The sequence below is a fragment of the Aythya fuligula genome, chromosome 1, assembly GCF_009819795.1.
Source record: "Aythya fuligula isolate bAytFul2 chromosome 1, bAytFul2.pri, whole genome shotgun sequence".
In the NCBI taxonomy this organism is placed as follows: Eukaryota; Metazoa; Chordata; class Aves; order Anseriformes; family Anatidae; genus Aythya; species Aythya fuligula.
This window is the reverse complement of record NC_045559.1, coordinates 6,862,822-6,880,343: the sequence shown is the minus strand read 5'-3', so window position 1 is coordinate 6,880,343 and position 17,522 is coordinate 6,862,822. Positions and strand designations below refer to the sequence as shown.

The 17,522-nt window shown below is 44.5% G+C and overlaps 1 protein-coding gene across 2 annotated transcripts in view; it reads right to left on the bottom strand.

Moving 5' to 3' along the window:
• Positions 1-674: 674 nt before the first annotated feature.
• The window catches only part of CAMK1D (calcium/calmodulin dependent protein kinase ID), a 219,428-nt gene continuing 202,580 nt past the window's right edge, over positions 675-17,522 (bottom strand). The window contains exons 9-11 of one of the 2 annotated variants that reach the window (XM_032183733.1): positions 10,871-10,958; positions 10,263-10,401; positions 675-1,683 (exon numbers count right to left, since the gene is read on the bottom strand). In XM_032183733.1, the coding sequence (XP_032039624.1) occupies positions 1,682-1,683; positions 10,263-10,401; positions 10,871-10,958 (229 nt within the window). In that variant the 3' untranslated portion in view covers positions 675-1,681. Of the gene's footprint in view, positions 1,684-3,703; positions 7,103-10,262; positions 10,402-10,870; positions 10,959-17,522 lie in introns of those variants that run through there. The other variant, XM_032183724.1, reaches the window with a different exon arrangement.

Here is a 17,522-nt window from a genome sequence, read left to right as displayed (position 1 = left end):
AATAACTAGTGGACTAATAATTCATTTCCTTCTAATTCATTTCCTTATGGAGTGAATTAGGGAGGAAAAACAAATAAAACACTCATTTGGAAGTCATTGCATAAAACAGCAAAGGCACCATAGAAATTATTTACTTCCTTTCTTGCACACAGGTGGAGACTCGTGCACTCAAAAACAACACACTTCACATCAGGGTGATTTAATTGGATTTATTGGAGGAAAACAATTAGTCATCCCTTTAAATTCTCATTATGATAGAAATCTCGATATGTATACATGATTGTCAAGGCAGAGAACCACTTGCGACGTAGCCCCATTAACAATTTGCAGTATTGCAAACTCATTATGCAGATAAAACTTTTGCGATGCCTTAATACATGCATGGAGTAAATACACATTCTCCCTTCTTTTTGGACATGGATGCTGTTATGAACTTGTATCAATCACAAGACCTGCAATATTAGGCACACTGACATTCCTTGATTAAGATTTAAGCCTTTGTAGAAAACATGCTTGCATTTTCGTTAAAAGTTGACCAAGAGATGTTTTGCAGTTGAGGTCACTGGGGAATCACTGCTCTGGGCAGACTGGGCTTTGTTTGGTTGTTTGCTGACCCAATTCAAATATTTCTCTTAAAAAAAAAAAAAAAAAAAAAAAAAAAAAAAAAGGCCCAAACTGACCAAAATGCTGTTTCTTAACTAGAGGCCAATAAGCAACAAGGTGCTGACGTTGTATTGACCAGAAATGTGAGTCACGCCACATCTCTCACTGAGCTATGTATGATCTTCCATGCTCTTTGCTTTGGGGGTGATGTTACAGCTTGGCCTGGTAAGACACAGCATGCACAACACCAGGCTGGACTGGCAGGATGCAGATGAAAGATGGAAAAGCTTAGGGCTGCCCTGAGCACCTCCTAGGGTCTCCCAACCACTGGGAACCACAGGACACGTCCACCTCCTCATGGAGCATCCTGCCATGTGCTGCCTCAGCAACCTGAACTTGGGCTGATTTACAACTATCATTAATGATGATTTTTGCACTGCCAGGCAGTGCTTTGGTAATGACACGGCATCCTCACTGAGCACCAGCCTTGAAGGTGGGCTCAGGACTTCTTGGTGCTTTCAGCCACCATGGAACAAACCTTGATATAATTTCCAAGGACTGATACCTGATCCCTATGCTACCAACACAGCACTTTCTCTCTAGACCTTCTACTTGGCGTGCCCTTATCACAAGCCCACTACCCAACCCTTTCAGATGTCTTTGTTTTGAGCTTTGAGAAGACGAACACCTTCCACACCATGGAGGAGCTGGGACCATTGCCCTGCCAACACTCACAAAAGGATTGGGCCAGATGTGCTAAAACCAACACGTGGCCATCCTGTACCCTGCCCTGCCACAGAAAGACCAGCACACATGAAAATGGATTGATGATTAAGGGAAGATGAGGCAAGGCCATGTTTCCCATGTGGAACAAGTACCATGCCAAACTCTTCTGCGGATAAATGGTGGCACGGCTACATGGAGACTGAAGGACTGGTTGCAAGTATTTAGGTGGTGATGCTGGGGAAGGCGCTTCTGTATTTGATGTTTCAGGAATGATGGTATAATTAGCTCAGCTCGTTGCCCTGTTTCATGCAGGCAAATAATCACAGCATCTTGGTCCACAAAATGCAGTTCGTTCTGCAACGGGTAAGAAAGAAATACCTCCTAAGAGAAAAATACTAAGAATTGAGCAAACCAGCCAAAGTTTTCACAAGAAAAATGAACCAAAAAAAAAGGGGAAAACAACCCTAAAGAGACACACTGACGTGCTTTTTGGCAGCCCTGAGCATCAGCAACCCAGGGAAGGTATTTTAGAGGCAGGCCAAACTTTTAACATCATGTTCAAAGGGGGACCCTCCCCGTCTCCCTGTTTCTAGATGTGTGTACGTGACTGCTGCATAGTTTTCAGCTGCTCTGGATGGTGACTCTTCCTGCACATGCTGCGGAGCATTCCACAGAAAGACAAAATACATTATCAGGTTTTGCAGTATCTTGTTCACAAAACATCAGCTTTTGCATTTACTCAAACTTAACGATGGATTTCAAGTTACAGATACATTAAGTCATTTAAAAGCAAAATCTAGAAGAAACCCCTTGAAGAAAAGGCTGGATCGAATGTGCATAAAGAAAAGGCTCGGGAAATACAGAAACAGTGAACAGCAGTTTAATACATGCAGTGCAGTAACATGCATTTATTGGACATTTTGGTGTCATCATTAGTTTAGCGCTTGCGAGTGTACAAGCCATGATTCTGCTCTGGGGCATGGAAAAATGTAAGAGCTGCTCTTCTGACCTTACTGTTTATGAAAAGGAGGAATAAAATAACCAACTGGAGAGAGCAGTGGCACGCTTCGAGGTGGGGAAGGGGTCTTGAAAACCAGAGTCTGGGATAAAAAGCCTTTATCCTCGGCTATAAACACTATGTACACTACTTTGACCCAACAGCACAACGTTGGACCAAAAAACCTGAACCAGCTCCTGATTTCCCAGCAGTGGGACCTGCGATCCCTGGGGCCAGAGCACGCACACACACACACGCACGCAGGGGTGGACAGGCAGGACCCAGCTGCAGGGAAGGTGGGGAAATGAAAGGGATGGAATAAAACTGCTGCTGGGTGAGAAATCGGGGATGAGTAATGTACCAGGGGAAACCCTGTTTGCACAGTGCTTGTGGGCAGGTTCCTGCACTCAGCCGTTGCCAGCGTGTCCTCTGTGCTCCGTTTTGATGCTATTTGCATTGGATGCTGCAGTCTCTGTGTGTGTTTCTGCTCTTTGCTTGAATGAGTGTGGTTCTTAGCATCAAGTTTCTGGTGCAAAGAAGCACGACAATGAAGGCAAAACTCCCTTCCCATGAATAATTTCAGGGATGCGTCCAGGCTCCAGTTCAACCAGATCAACATGCAAGTAAGAGCAGGAACACAAGTAATCCCATTAAATGGCAATTTCCATGTGCTGAGGGAAAGATACTTCTGTACCTCGGGGCTCAGGCTAGAAGCTTCTTTTTATTTCAGGTATATAAATCCCTCAGCTCTTTACAAAGACCAAAAGCAACAGCCTACTGTCTGCCTGAACTCACTGGCGGAGTCAGACTGGTGTTTTTAAGCAGAGTTCACCTAGCTAGCACTGCTCAGACCTGGAGCTATTACCCTAGGGGGAAATGTTAGCAGAGCTTTCCTTATAGCTTATCTAGTTGACTCCAAATTCACATTGAAGGACAAAACTCTCCCTGCTCACCAATGGCTATATTGTCTGGCTTTCCCTGGGGGCTTGTTTTGCTAAAACCAGGCTTGTATTTAAGGAAGGGGTAGCCTCAGGGCCACTGACACTGTTCTTCTTGGGCATTCCTCTTGCTGTGTTGGCTCCTGGGGCTGGGAAATAGTTCTGGGCAAGCTCTGGAGCTCCTTGGAGCTGAGCAGAAAGAAGGAGAACTGCTTACAGAAAAAATGCTGTTGGTAGCTATGGAGGTATGCAGGGAACACACACAGAGCAAAACCCAATCCAATGCCTATCGCAGACTACATGAACATGATGACCAGAGGGCAGACACCCATCTCCATGGTTCAATTCATTTCAGGAATGAACCTCTATCATTTCTTGGTTTTATTTCAGTGCCACAACCAAAACAGACACACGAGGAGTAGGTAAAATCCAATTATTATTTTTTTTTCTTACCCCACTACTCTAATGGCACCTGTACAAGAGCAACCAGGACAGAAAAGACATCACCAGCAGGGTAACACAGTCTCAGGGAAGCAACACTGCCAGGTTTCCCCGTACTCCTGCTTCCCCCCGTGCGGCATGTCCACTCCGTGCTGCAGAAGGGGTGATCCAGCAGGCAGTGAGGATGCACTGGGAATGAAGTCACATGCAAAATCAGCAGCGTAAGCCCCTGCCACTGCAACACTGACTTTCAGCTCGCAGAGTTCACGGGCAGCCTGTCCTCACCCTTCTTCTGCGGGCTAAGGGGCCAGCTGGAGGTTTTCTGGATTTTTAGTTTTATTTTCCCAGCAAGAGCACTCTGCTGTTGGCATCAAAGATGGCCTCTGTGACTCTGGAGGTAAAAATCAACAATCAAAGCTGCAAGCAAAGAAAAAGAAGGGGAAGGAGCTGAGGAAAACAGGTTACAAACGGAAAACACATCGGTGCCGGTCAAGTAAAGCAGAAAAGGGAAACAGACAGGTAAGCCCAGGCTGGAGTCCTCGTGCGGGGAGTAAATCACAGCTTGTTTAGTAGGACGGCCCATTGGGAAAGAGCCCAGAAGGATTGTTCTACCTACTCCAGCTTGGCAAGGTCTGGTTTGTTTTGAACCTTCAACTTTTGGGCTATCAGCCCCTTCCCCACCTGCACACACCATTTACTGGTGCAGGGGAAGGACTCACAGTGGCACTGGAGCATCCCTGGCAGGTGATGCTGGGGTGTTTGCCTTGCCAAGCTGTGCTGCTCAAGGGAAAACAGCTCCAGCCCCCAGACACTCATCCCAAGTGCTGCTAAGCCATCCCAGTTAACAGATTTGGTCAGAGTTAAGTTTTATCCAAGAGATATTTTGGGACTCGGTGATGAGATACCTCTACCCTATGTGCATGGAGAACCTGGTCAGGTCCCCAGCTGTGTCTCACCGATCCAAAAGAAGAGCTTCCCACCACAAAAAAATGTACCAGAAAAAAACAATTTTGCTTCTAAGTGCTCTTGTTTCTCATCTTAACATCCCAGTGGTTGATAACAAACCTAAGATAACGATGATAAATTACACAGCTATGGCAGAATACGAGGTACAAGAAGGACAAAAAAGCGAACTGCATGTTTGGAAAGAAGAAATACCCCTCCAATAAAAAACACAGAAAACATTGAGCATATAGGGCAGCTGGTGTACAAGAACCCCCTGAATACAGGACAACACATCCACCTTTACTCCCATCACTGCTCTTTGGTTTGCAGATGGAAATCCATTCGCTTCCTTTTTCTTCTTCTACTTTTTTTTTTTTTCTTTTTTTTCCTGCAAGATACATTTGAATGTTATGTTTTGCATAGTAGCTTCACCAACTACATTGAGTTCAAATCAAACCTCGGGTTTCAGAAAAGAGGGAATGCAAAGAGGGAATGCTTGAGCCCCAACCTTAGCAGCAATTGTTCAAAGACCAAAATATCCCCTAAACAAATCCTGCTTCTGGTGGCATGAGCATAAATGTGGGAATTCCACTGACTCCAAGCTGGGGGACTGCCCATGTACATACATACATCCGGAGCAGAGCTGAGCGTATGAAATCAGGTGGGTGCAGAATAACTCCAGTCTCTTGTGATAGGAGTCTCCCAAACTAAAGCTTCATTCCTCAGGCTGGTGAAATAAAGTAGCCTTGGCATTGGTAAATTGTACGATAACAATTTTCAGCGACCTTTGCCAAGGTGACAATGATCTCATGGTGACAGTGGTCTGAGCGTGGGACAGGAGCATGGCTTTCAGCAAGGACATCCCTTTACCTTTGGTCTGCCCAAATCTGAAGGGTTTTGCTAATCCCTGCAGGCATGGGTGGCTGTCCCCAGCAGTGGGGCTCATTCAGATGTGCTGGAGCCCTCCAAAAATGGGGAATAGCTTAAGAGCAAGGAAACTGGACTTCTATCGAGTGCCATCAAGGGAGTGGCACTCCAATTGTGATGGATGAAATCCCAACTCTGCTGGTCAAAGCCAACCGAGTGAAGCTGAAGCAGGAGTTTGAAGTCTCAATGACAAATAATTAGGGCTTTTCACAGCACAGTCACTATTGCCTGATCTGTTCAGCTGCACCTGTACTGCCTTACACAAAGTTTTGTGCAGGATAAAGGACATGAATGTGGTGATTGAGCACAAGGCTTGTGCCTCTGGGTGGAGATGAGCCTGTTTGGGGTACAAGAGAAATAAACTGGGGCTGCTGGGCAAATGAGGGCAGATTTGCTCTTCTCTCTATTTCAGGGTGCATGGACATGCAACACGGTGGCTGTTCCCAAATCATGCACCAGCATGTGTAGCCTGGGAAATGCATTTATTAAGTAATTTAAAAAAAAAAAAAAAAAGAAAAAAAATGTTGAATTAGCTTTTGTTTATGAGCTCTACAGAGGGGTGCAAGCATTAGCCCTCTCCCAGGGGCAGAAACCGAGGCACGCAGAAATCATTTCACTCTGCCCATCACTTGCGGTGGCTGGAAGAGATTGCCAAGGAGGGAACTGCTGCAGGATGAGGCTCTGTTGTTTCACTTGCCCAGCTCTGGTCTGCTCCTCAAAGGCACCGCGTGCCGGCCTCTCCTCTCCAACAAGGGTTCTGCAGGCTGCCAGCACTGCAGTAATGGGGCTGGTGGTGACTGAACTCTCCTCATGGCTTTCAAGGAGGAGGAGGGGAGGGAAAGCAGTGGTTTCTTACTCGGAGCAGCAGTAGCTCTGCTAAAGCCAGCCAGGCTTGCAGTCCGGTCTGAGGAGTGAGAAATGGCATGCCATTGAAATCCTCCTGGGTTGCCAAGTTAACATCAACTCCTACCTACAGAAACAGCTTATCCCCCAGCAAACTGGGAAGAGGGACATTACTGGAAGTACTTCTTAAAAGAAAAAAAAATAATATATATATATATATAATGCTCAGAAAAGTATCTCTATTTAAATAATCCAGTTGAGATGTTTGTAGTTAATGGAAAAAAAAATAATACAACATATACTGTTACCTACACTGAGAAAAGAGTAAATCACTGGGGAGAAGAATGAGTGTTCATTAGTTAGAACATTGCTAGACTCACATATATATATATATATTTATATATATATGTATATATATGTACAGCACCAGAGACTTAGATCTGTTCCCCCTGGAGTCATTGCAGTTTGTGATAAATGAAACATTTCAGAATTGCAGTATAAAATATGGCCATAAAAAAATCTTCTTTCTTCTAGTCCTTCAGCCCCGGCCGCCCGGGCTCTCACTTGCTCCCTGTGTGCACTGTGGTCACTGTGGTGGGTCTGGGTCTCCGGTCCCCTCCTACTGCCGAAACGCCTGAAGAAGCAGATGAAACAAAACTACAGAGAGTGGATGGAGACATACCTAAAAGGAAAGCCAGAAACAGAGTTAGAAGTGTTATTTTTGGAGGGGGGAATGTGGGTGTTGCTCCAGAGCAGAGGGGACCGCTGCTGGAGGTGGTGCTCCTGGCTTTGGTATGTGTCCAGCCAGACCGAAGCCATGTTTCTGGGGCTGAAGACAAAGAGTTGTGGGATTCAAAAATCCCTCCAGCATTGTGCTTGCTGAAGGTAATTTTCCTCGTGGGCACCTCAAAGGTGATTAAACTTCTCATCACGGCCATCTAGCTAAACAAACAGACAAGCTAAGTACATTTCCCCAGGCATCCTGCAAAGCTGCTGATAAAAAGTGCAGTGGGTCAAACTCGTTGGTGAGTTCCTGTAAATCTAGAGAGAAGGTAAATTTGTGTGACCTGGACATCATTCTAGCGACACCTTATGTCACCTCGGGCTTTGCTGGTATGTCTCCAGGACTTCCAGCTAAGAGATGTAGATTGACATGGATTGAGTGTCTGGACCCAATTTTTACCCAGACAGCTGCTTTTGAACTAATCAAAGACTTTTCACAGACTTTCTTAATGAAAAAATGGGGATTTAGCTAAATAGGAATATTTATAGAATGTGTCCACTTCCAGCGAACCCTCCAGCACAGCTCTAAAAAACACAGCCCTCCAAATAACCCCTGAAAATCCCAAAGCAGGCTGGGTTTGGAATGACAGATTCCAGATTTGGCTATTCGAGCACAACCTCAGCAGTTCCCTTAGAAAATGTTCATGCTGAGCACTCAAATCTATTCTTGCCATAGCTTTCCACAGGTGACCTGCCCCTGCGCTGCTGAGCGGGATCCCAGCGTGGTGACCTTGCTCTGAGAAGACGCAGGCTTGGTGTGATGAGAAATACGGTTCATTTTTCCAGCCTGGTGAGTAGAGGATGGCTAAAAACTGTATTAATATATCTCAATCTAGAGTCTGGTACAGTCCCTTGAATACTCAGGATCTTTTTGATGCTTGCTGTGACTTTTGCCTACTTTCCCAGGCTTGAAGGTGATGTTTCAGCCTCAGGGATGATTATCCTGTACCCACACCCAGCCATATCCCGTTTCCCAGCAGCATTCAGAGCTGACACCTTGGCTTCATGCTGCAATTTATGCATTACCTTAAAAACACAGAGATCTGGGTTCTGTAATCAATCTAGGCAGCCCAACCATGTCTAAACAGAATAAGCCAGGCACAGAAGACTGAAAATCAGGGCAATCCACTTGAGAAATCCCAACGGATTCACTTAGACCATCCTGACAGGAAGCATAACCCAGCCTAATGCATCTTCTCTGGCTTAATACAAGAACAGAGTTAGGATAAAGCCTGATATAAGCTCCTCTTGGGCTAGGGCTGTATTTAATTGCCCTCAGTGATGTGAAACTACTGCATTTGAAACTGTTTGGAGAGCTCATTAAATGCACTATTAATAGCATTAGGCAGGATTGCATTTTGTAATGGTGGCACAGATGTTTCGTGTAACTGGCTGCATGGATGGGATCTTTCCCATGCACAAAATCTGTCTTCAGAGGTGATGGAGAAAGAAAGAGGCAGGGAAGAGACCTCTGAGGTTTCCTTTTTCCCAACAGGAGGCATTCAGTGGGCTGTGCCTGACATGTCAGCTGCCTCTTAATGTCACACCTTGCATGTGTTCCTGGCTCTTCTCACTGGCTCTCAGGGGCTCCAGCATTTCCTAACTTTTCTCTTTAATTAATTTCTTTGCAAAAGGGAAGCTCTTCAGTATTTGCTGGCAAGCTCTTCTGTTGGACTTAATCTGGGATGCATGGAGATGGATACTTTTCTGCCTTGTATTTCTGACATGAAAAAAAAAATCACCTCTCAACACACCTGGTTTTAACCTTCGTATCCTGGTTGACTTCTCCATCACTGCAAAAAGAGGGCCAGGTCCTGCACAGGGACTTGCTGGATTCTGGACTTGCTGTAGCCATTAAATAGACTGTAATCTCTTCCCACCTTTGTTGTGCATGGATGTTTTTTTCCATTATTATTCAGACTACTCGGTGCAATTAATTATCGCCTTCTGGTATTGATCATCCATTAACTGCACAGATGGAGATGAATCACCCACCAGATGCTCTAGATCTAACTGGGGTCCAGCTCAGGCAGGAACCAAGATGAAGGTGCATTTCTCCCCTGAAATGGGTTTTCAGCCTCACTGCATTGCCAGCTCCTGGCTAAAGTGCTTTGCTGCTGGTCAGGGCTGCATTGCTCCTTTGCAGGAGGTAGATGCATACCAGGAGCACAGGGAAACTTTTTTGGCAGCACCTGTAGGATTTTGCACTGGGCACTGCAAACCAGTTGGGCACTGACAGAAGCTGCTTTTGTCAGAATTTCTTGCATGAATCACCGTCAGACCTGGGATGCAAAGGGAAGGGGCTCAGCCACATCACAGCCTACTAGCTTTGTGGTGCTGCAGCTTGAAATAATCTCTTCTGCAAAGTTGTAAAGTCTGTGTCCCTTCATTTCATGATATAAAAATCTCTACCAATAGACAGAAGGGAATAAAATAAATGCTCAGAAGCCAGAGATTAAAAATAGGCTTCACTCACCCCAAGCATCTGACTCCATCGGGCAGCTTGAAAATCTCAGTTGCAGCAGGGAACAAGCAAATCAGGGGGCCAGACCCTGTGGTGCTGTGCAGAGCCTCAGCTCTGCTCAGACAAGTGAGCCTCCTGTACAGGAGCTTCTTTTGGCCCAGGCTGGGATGGACTGGCAGGAGCAAGGAAAATTTAAGCAAGCCAATTTTTATGAGAAAAAAAGTTTTATCACAGAACTGGAAACTTAAACATAAACATTTTGATTAAACTCTGCCAGATTTCAGCCACATACATAACTCTTTCCTGTGTTTGTCTGGGTCTTTTTCCCAATCAAAAGCCTCTGTGCCCCACAAGAGAAGGATCTCCCAAAAATGCACTGCGATGAAAATTCAGTTTTTCAGTGCATAAATATTTCCAATTAAATTATTACTTGTTTGTTTGTTTGTTTGTTTTGTTTTGTTTTGTTTTGCCAGCTAAACACGAAAGCCTCAGTCCCTTTTCGGTCCTCATTTCAAACACCTGCTGGCAGCGAGGACTGCAGCCTGGGGGCAGAGAGAAAAAGCATTTCCCAGAGATTTTTCTCCCCCCTACTCACAATCTTTCCGGGTGGTTGCATCAGACAGCGGCGTGGTGAGACCGAGGGTACCCGAGACGCTGGCGCTCGTGCTGTCCAGGCTGCTGCCAAGGTGTAACCGCCGCATGTGTCGCACGACTGCCGTGGCATTAAACGCTTGCTGGGGGGAAAAAATGAAAGAAAAATTAAAACGTGGAGGTGAAAGTGTAACTTCCACCATTCCCCTGGTTACTCTACGTTGGCAGAAGTAGAGGAGCCCATCATCATCTCAACTTTTCCCTATCCGATCAGATGGGATGTCGTAGCCCAAAATCCCTTCTCATGTTGGACATATCCTTCCTTGAACCAATGCACAGGTGCCCCCATTGCTTTGTGTCCCCTGCTCTCCAACCACTGGTTCCTTAGTCCTGGCCCCATCTCTTGTCCTCATTACATTAATGTACATTATGTAGGACACTCTATAAGCAGCAAAGCCATGTAATCTAAGATGGGACCAACTATTATGTCCAAAATTTTGGGCCACAAAAGCAATTTTCCATTTAAAACATTGACACGCAGTAAGGGCTGTGCAAGTGCCACAGTAGCAGAATTATGCATCCAAGCATCTTCTCTGAGGATGGGTCACTTACTCTCCATTTGCTTTTTGCAAAGTTCTTCCGGATCTGAGCACTGACAGACTCGTGGATGTTCTTGTTGAGTGCCGTATCGCCAGCAATCCTGAAACAGGCAGAGAAGGCAGGTTTTAAGACATCTTTTGCTCTCCTTGAATACCCATTCTTTGTCTCCTCAACAGATAAGTCTGGTCCAAGGTGTGATTGCTCCTAGAGATGCTGAATTCATTCACATGAGGCCTCCAACTTCCCACCGCTGTCTCTGCTGGCAGCAGTGGTGGAAAATCTGGGGCAATAAAAGCAAGCGTAGATAAGGCTTGTACATCTGGCAGCTACAAAGAGGTACGACCATTTGTTGCTGCGTGGCTGCTTTCTGTCACCATTACAGCCCTTGATGAAAACATTGTACTTTTTTTTTTTTTTTTTCCCTTTACATCTAAAGATTTAACATCAACAGGCTGAGACTACTTTTAGCCTCAACCATGCAGCAGCCTCCAGAGCCACTCCAACCTGTCTGATTTCTGTTTGCACTGGAGATTTTCCTGCCACCTGACAACATATATAGCCATTCGTCTTGATTAATGTAGATTAACAGTAAAACAGATACATGGACTCTCACTAAATTAGCACAGGCTGCACGAATAGCTTAAGCTGAACAGCACTTGACTGAGAAACTTCATTGATATTGTGCAGTTTCCTGAACAGATAGACACATTCAATTATCTAGCAAACATAATTATTTCAAGAGGATTTTCTTGATTTTTTTAACTCACCAAGGCACAAGATCTTTTGGAAGTGTAGGCATATTCGTGAACTAATGTTTAAAAGGCTGTGTGCTGGGGAAAATAACACTACCTGCTGTAGGTGAAGCCAAGAAGCAAAGATTGCCTCCTATCTTGTATGTGATGTTTTCAGAAATCAATTTTTTAGCCCCAGTGTAGAAGCCTGATGTTTATTAGCAATAGCTAATGTTAAGAAATTGAAGAAATGAGACATCTGTCAGGGACAGAGCCTTCTGGTCTGGGGACTTCCAATAGCAGAACCAGAGGGTCTGGGGGACACAATGATCATCTATTCCCCTCCCTCCCCCCAGCTTTGTCAAAATAATTTTGACAGGTATTTGCCTTATCAATCCTTAAAGATCTGCAAAAGATGGAAACTTCTCTGACAACCTATTCCGGTGCCCCGCTATCTCCCAGAAGACATGGAAACTAGTTTGTTCCCTCTGTCTTTGAAGCATCCTTTCACATATTTGAGGACTATTATCATGTCTTCCCTCTGTCTTCTCTGCTCTAGACTAAACAAACTGATTCTTTCACTGTTTCTTCATAACTCATATTTTCTAATCCTCTGATCTAGTGAGCTTCTCTGGACTTTCTCCAACTAGTCCACATCTTCCTCAGAGGGCGGTACCCAAGCCTTGCTCTTTTCCAACTAAGGCAGCAGAATGGCAGCACTGCTTTGTGTTTCTTAGAAGATGAAACTCTGCTTACATACCCCAGCCTGCTGTTTCCGTTTATGCATCCCATGAATTGGAGACATTCCTTTCATTTTGCCCAGATTGTTTTAAACTGTAACCCTGTTCTTCAAAGGATGTGCCGCAATTTCTACTTTCGTGTCAGTGGCACATCAAATTAGTGCTCTCTGGGACCAGTCTCTTCCAAACTGCTCCCCTCCTTCCTGCTGGTAGCTCTCACCCAAGAAGTGAGAGATGTAAGAGACAATACTTACTCTTGGAGGCAAAATGAGGGACTAAACTTTCACTTCATGAGACAAGAGAGCCACCAATTCCAGTCAGTTGGAGCTGACCTACTCTATATTGAGTTATTCAATAGTACTGGAACCAGGAGAAGTGTGGGCAGGCAAGAGCAGGGTTCCCACTCAGGGTAGCCCACCTCCAACTGGGAATGGTACTTGGCTGACCACCACCACCACATAACCACCACCTAAAGTAAATAAAAGAACAGGTGCCATGAACAGAACAGGGCTCCCAAGTGGCACCTGACACCTCTTGGGCCCCTGTCCTGTTGATGGAGAAGGTGAGGTGTGATGGAGAGGAGAAATGGAAGATCTTCAGATCTTCCTCTCAAGAGAACTCCTGATCACCTCTCACTGATAGCAAGGCAAGTTGGCCTGGATTTCCCACTGGGTCCATGCAGCTCTAAGTTTGTTGAGGCAGCATCTAGTTTAAACTTTGTGGTCACTACTCACATGGGGAATACAGCCAGGCCCATCACAGTCCCTGATGGATCCCATACAACATACATGTATACTCATGAATAGACACGGAGCCCAGCTACCCTTGCACCCTTCATGCATTTTCTGTATTTCTCAGTCATGGAACCATCATGTGAGGTGGTTTCTACAGCTTTACCAAAGGCCTGCATGACCCATCTGACGTAACAGAATATCCATGACTGCCTCCAGGTCACTTCTATGAGCCAGCAGCCTGAGAAGACTGTAGCAGCATTCTTCTGTACAGCTCTCTGTCTTAGGTGCAAAAGTACATGAAGATCTGTGTGCACTCCTTGCACACTGCTTAGCCTTTTGGTGCACACGGGCCCTAGCAAATTTTCCTGATGGGAATGCCAGCTGCTAGTCAGAGTCACTCCAAAATGTCATGAGCACTCTGCTCTGTCCAAGGACACCTCCTCGGTGTAGACATGTGCCCTCAACATGTACCAACTGGGAGCACTGCCTGTCATAGTACAGATCTGTGGAAGAAAACTATTTTTTTTAGCCAAGCACTTCATGTGTGGACAACTACAAGCCAAACGATCTGTTCACTAACTGATCAAAATGACAGAGCTGCAGAGAGAAGATTGCTTACATTTGCAAGGCACATTTTTCCTCCCAAGCTAATGAAGCATTTTGCTTTATGAACAAGCTTGTTACCAAGCTGTATAAGCACAGATCACATTTCCCACTTGTCAAATTTTATTCTGGAGACATGGGCAGAACAAGGTCCTGGGGTATGCTACCCTTGCCAGGTCTCCCAGAAGATCTTTCCCATCAGTCTCCAGAAGGACTCACAAGTGCATTTTTGCTATATGAAACTTTTCATCAGGCAGGCAGCTCAAATACAGACTATATATATTATATATATTAAGTTTAGGAATCATATTCTAAAATGACGGTGGTTTCAGTAAGAAACGGCTGGTTCCAATAGCACACAAACTGTCTCCTACCACCACTAACTCTGTGTTGATGACATAGTTCTGGTAATCCTGAAAAAATAGCCTTGGTATTTGGATGTTTCCCAAATAAGAATAGTCCTTGTCTACTTCACCAAGGGGTTGACAGACACCCTGTGAAGACCTGAAATGTTACACTGGTGGGGACCAACCAACGTCTAAGGTCTCTTCAGCAGCATTAGCACCCTGCAGATGCAAGTTTTTAATCAGAACAAAATAAGAGCACTGCTGGGGCTGGTTTAGCTCAGCAGGAGATGTTCAAACACGTGCTGGAATGCTGAATGGTGTGGCCCAAAACATAGCCCCAGCTGCCAAAGCTGGCTGTGGGATTGCTCTCCAAGCCGCCTCTGAAGAATTATCCTGTTAACAGCGCAACGCTGTAACATGAGGACTGTGCATTTATACTGTACTTTGCACTTGGAGGATCTTCAATCTTATAAATCTTATAAAATACTCACAGTGTTATAGTGCTTAGAGTATAGTTTTACTTCTAGGAAACCAAAAGAAAAGTTAGTACTCATTCTCTGGCGTGTTTTGCTGGAGATGTGGTGGCTTAAGTACTGAGGTGAAAGAGATGGAAGTTAGCAGGTAGAAGTCATATCTTTTACACAATCAACTGGTAGAGTCTGAAAAGTCAGATGAGCTTTTGGGCACACAAATTCACCCTGAGGTGGGGATCATGAGCATCATCACATCTGTACTAAATCTGTTTAATCATGAAACTCAGTTACCATGCTGAGAAGTTGACGCATGAGATCTACTAGAGATATTGGTTTTAGGGCATGTTATAATCTCCCTTCCACTTTTCTCTAACTCTCCATATCTAGAAGATATAAGCCGTCTTGCTTTTTCTTTTAGGACAGAAACAGCTTAGCATTTTTTCTTCTTCCTCCCTCCCCTGCACATATCATTCTGCTACAGGAATCTGCTCCACTTGCCTTGAGAAACAGCCATCTTCTCTTTCAGAGATAAGCAAACTGATGCATATCTACTCAAACCCTGAGCAATAGTTCTTAACTTTGCAGTTCACTTTGATGTTAACTGTGTCAGCACTGAGGTTTCATTGTTTCTACCAACTATACATGTTGGTCCACTAAAAGATTTTACTTCTACCTACCACACACTTATGCAAAAATAAAATTAAATAAATCTGAACAATCAGAAGCAACCTATTATCATGCTGACCATCACCCGGGACTGAGCAAGGACTCACTACCCTAACTGGGACCTGACTTTTCTCTGGGGGACCCTGTTCTGCAGCTACATCCTGACTGCTCTTTGGGGAACTTTGTGCTGAAGCTGGGCTTACATCAAGTCACAAATATATGAGTGTCTCAACACAAAGAATCAGATACCAAGGTCTATGATCTGAATACTCTCCACCACAAATATTTCCACTGAAGCTAACAAGGACTCTGCTCATGAATAACCATAGCAAATATGGTCCCGTACATGAGAGGAATCTAATCTAATGATCAGATATTATTTCAAATTTATGTTAGCTCTTTTTTTTTTTTTTTTTTTTTTTTTTTTTTGGTTCCAAGCTATCACAGCAATTTATCTAGATATAGCACTTCTAAGCTTTGAAAGGAACATCCAACAAAGATGAAAACAGTAAGTTTCCTTTTAGATGGTTCTTTGTTAACATACTGCAAGCATATGTCTCTTGCACGCTGCGTCCTCCCTGCCCATGATGGCAAGCAGAGTCTTTCATCTAGCATTATTTTCTGACCCTTCATACTCACTGAAGGCAGCCAACTCAAATGCCGTGCTGGCCAAGCAGTGCTTGGAAATACTCTTGAGTATGATGACAGGAAGCGTGGAGTTAGCTGGAATGGATAAGGCTGAAGGATCACAACTCTTCTATACATGCACGCACACACACATATATGCACAGATACACACATGCATGTGTATAAATATACACACACGTATACGGTATCAGTGGTGCTCCAAAATAAATAGAGTGTGGGGATGAACTCGACAAGGGTTTGATTTAATGTTGTAAACATCAGCAGTTCCCTTCAGAGAGCCCTTTTCGCACTTCAAACAACATTGTCTGAGAACTGAGCTCTTTGTAAACCATGTCCTTTCCCTGGGTGGAAATTATTATCTGGCTCGTGCTCTCTGGCACATAATAAACACACAGGGTCATGGTCACAATTTGCAGGGGTTCAATCCTTGCCAAAGCTTTGCGATTCCTGACGTAGGTGGGGATGGATGTCGGCACGTCCCAAGTATCCACTCTCCCTCCCCACGAGCAGTGGGGAAGGTGAAGGCCACGCTTGTACCCACTAACACAGGTGTCACAACAATTTAGGTGCCACAACCTTCTTCCCTCCTATGCAGTTAATATAAGGAGGTGATACATATAACACCCTTCAATTTCCACATCCCCAGTTGTCTGCAATGCTGTAACCAGCAGCAGCACACTGCTCTAAATCCTATTTAATGTCACTTGGGAAATGCGTGACAAAGCAAATAAGTTCACAGCACATCTTCCAGCTCCCACTTCAGCTTCTTAACTGCTGGGCCTTCTCCTCTCCCTACGAGGACTCTTTTCTTTCCCCCTGGGCCAAGGCTGATTTTGGGGCCAGCCCCGGGGCACCCAGGACCCAGCTTGACCTGATGGGGAGCACAGTGTGGTCCTACAGCTGGAAAAAACAGATCCGTGGATTTCTGCTGCTCGCCCTTAATCACTGCAGCCTGAGCTGCTGCCTTAAACAGGATGTGGGTTTTGACATGGCAATATATTTAATAAACTTAATTGCTGTCATTAATATGAGCTCGGGAAACATTAAAATGTATCAAGCTGCAGCAAAATTACCCCACTTTTTTGGTACCTTCATTTTCCACGTCCTTTTTGAAAAGTCACAATGGAACAATGAAATAGAACATTGCACCTTTGCAACACATCATAAACAGTGCAAACTTCGGTGAAAGATATGCTATAAAACAAATCACTTTTCCAATGGAAAGCATAAGTCATCTATATATTAAACTGGAGAAATCTGTATAAATGCACAGATTGTGCAGGCTGCGGTGTAATCATTATACCAACAAGCCTTACATATTGTACTGTTTCTGCTACCATACTTCACTGCAATTATTAGCCTCCTTTTCTGCCAGCTCCAAGTTTAACATACTGTCCTCCTGCCAAGGCCATTTGATTATAAATAGCAAAACATCACGTAAATGCAGGCATGTGGGGAGCAGATACAGCACAGAAAAGTGGGCCATTAGGAAGAAGTATTTACTTTTTTTAGGGTCTGATCCTGTACAAACATTTAGTCATGTGAATAGCTGGCTATTCTTGAGCATTTTCCTGAAATTCCAGGAGATTATTAACCTTAAAGGCACAAATGCAATGTCTTGCAAGATCTAGTTCTTGGAAATCTTATCAATTTACTTGTTTGAGTAACTAAAATCAGTGGAATATTTTGGAATCAGTTTGATTTTCACAAATATTATACATT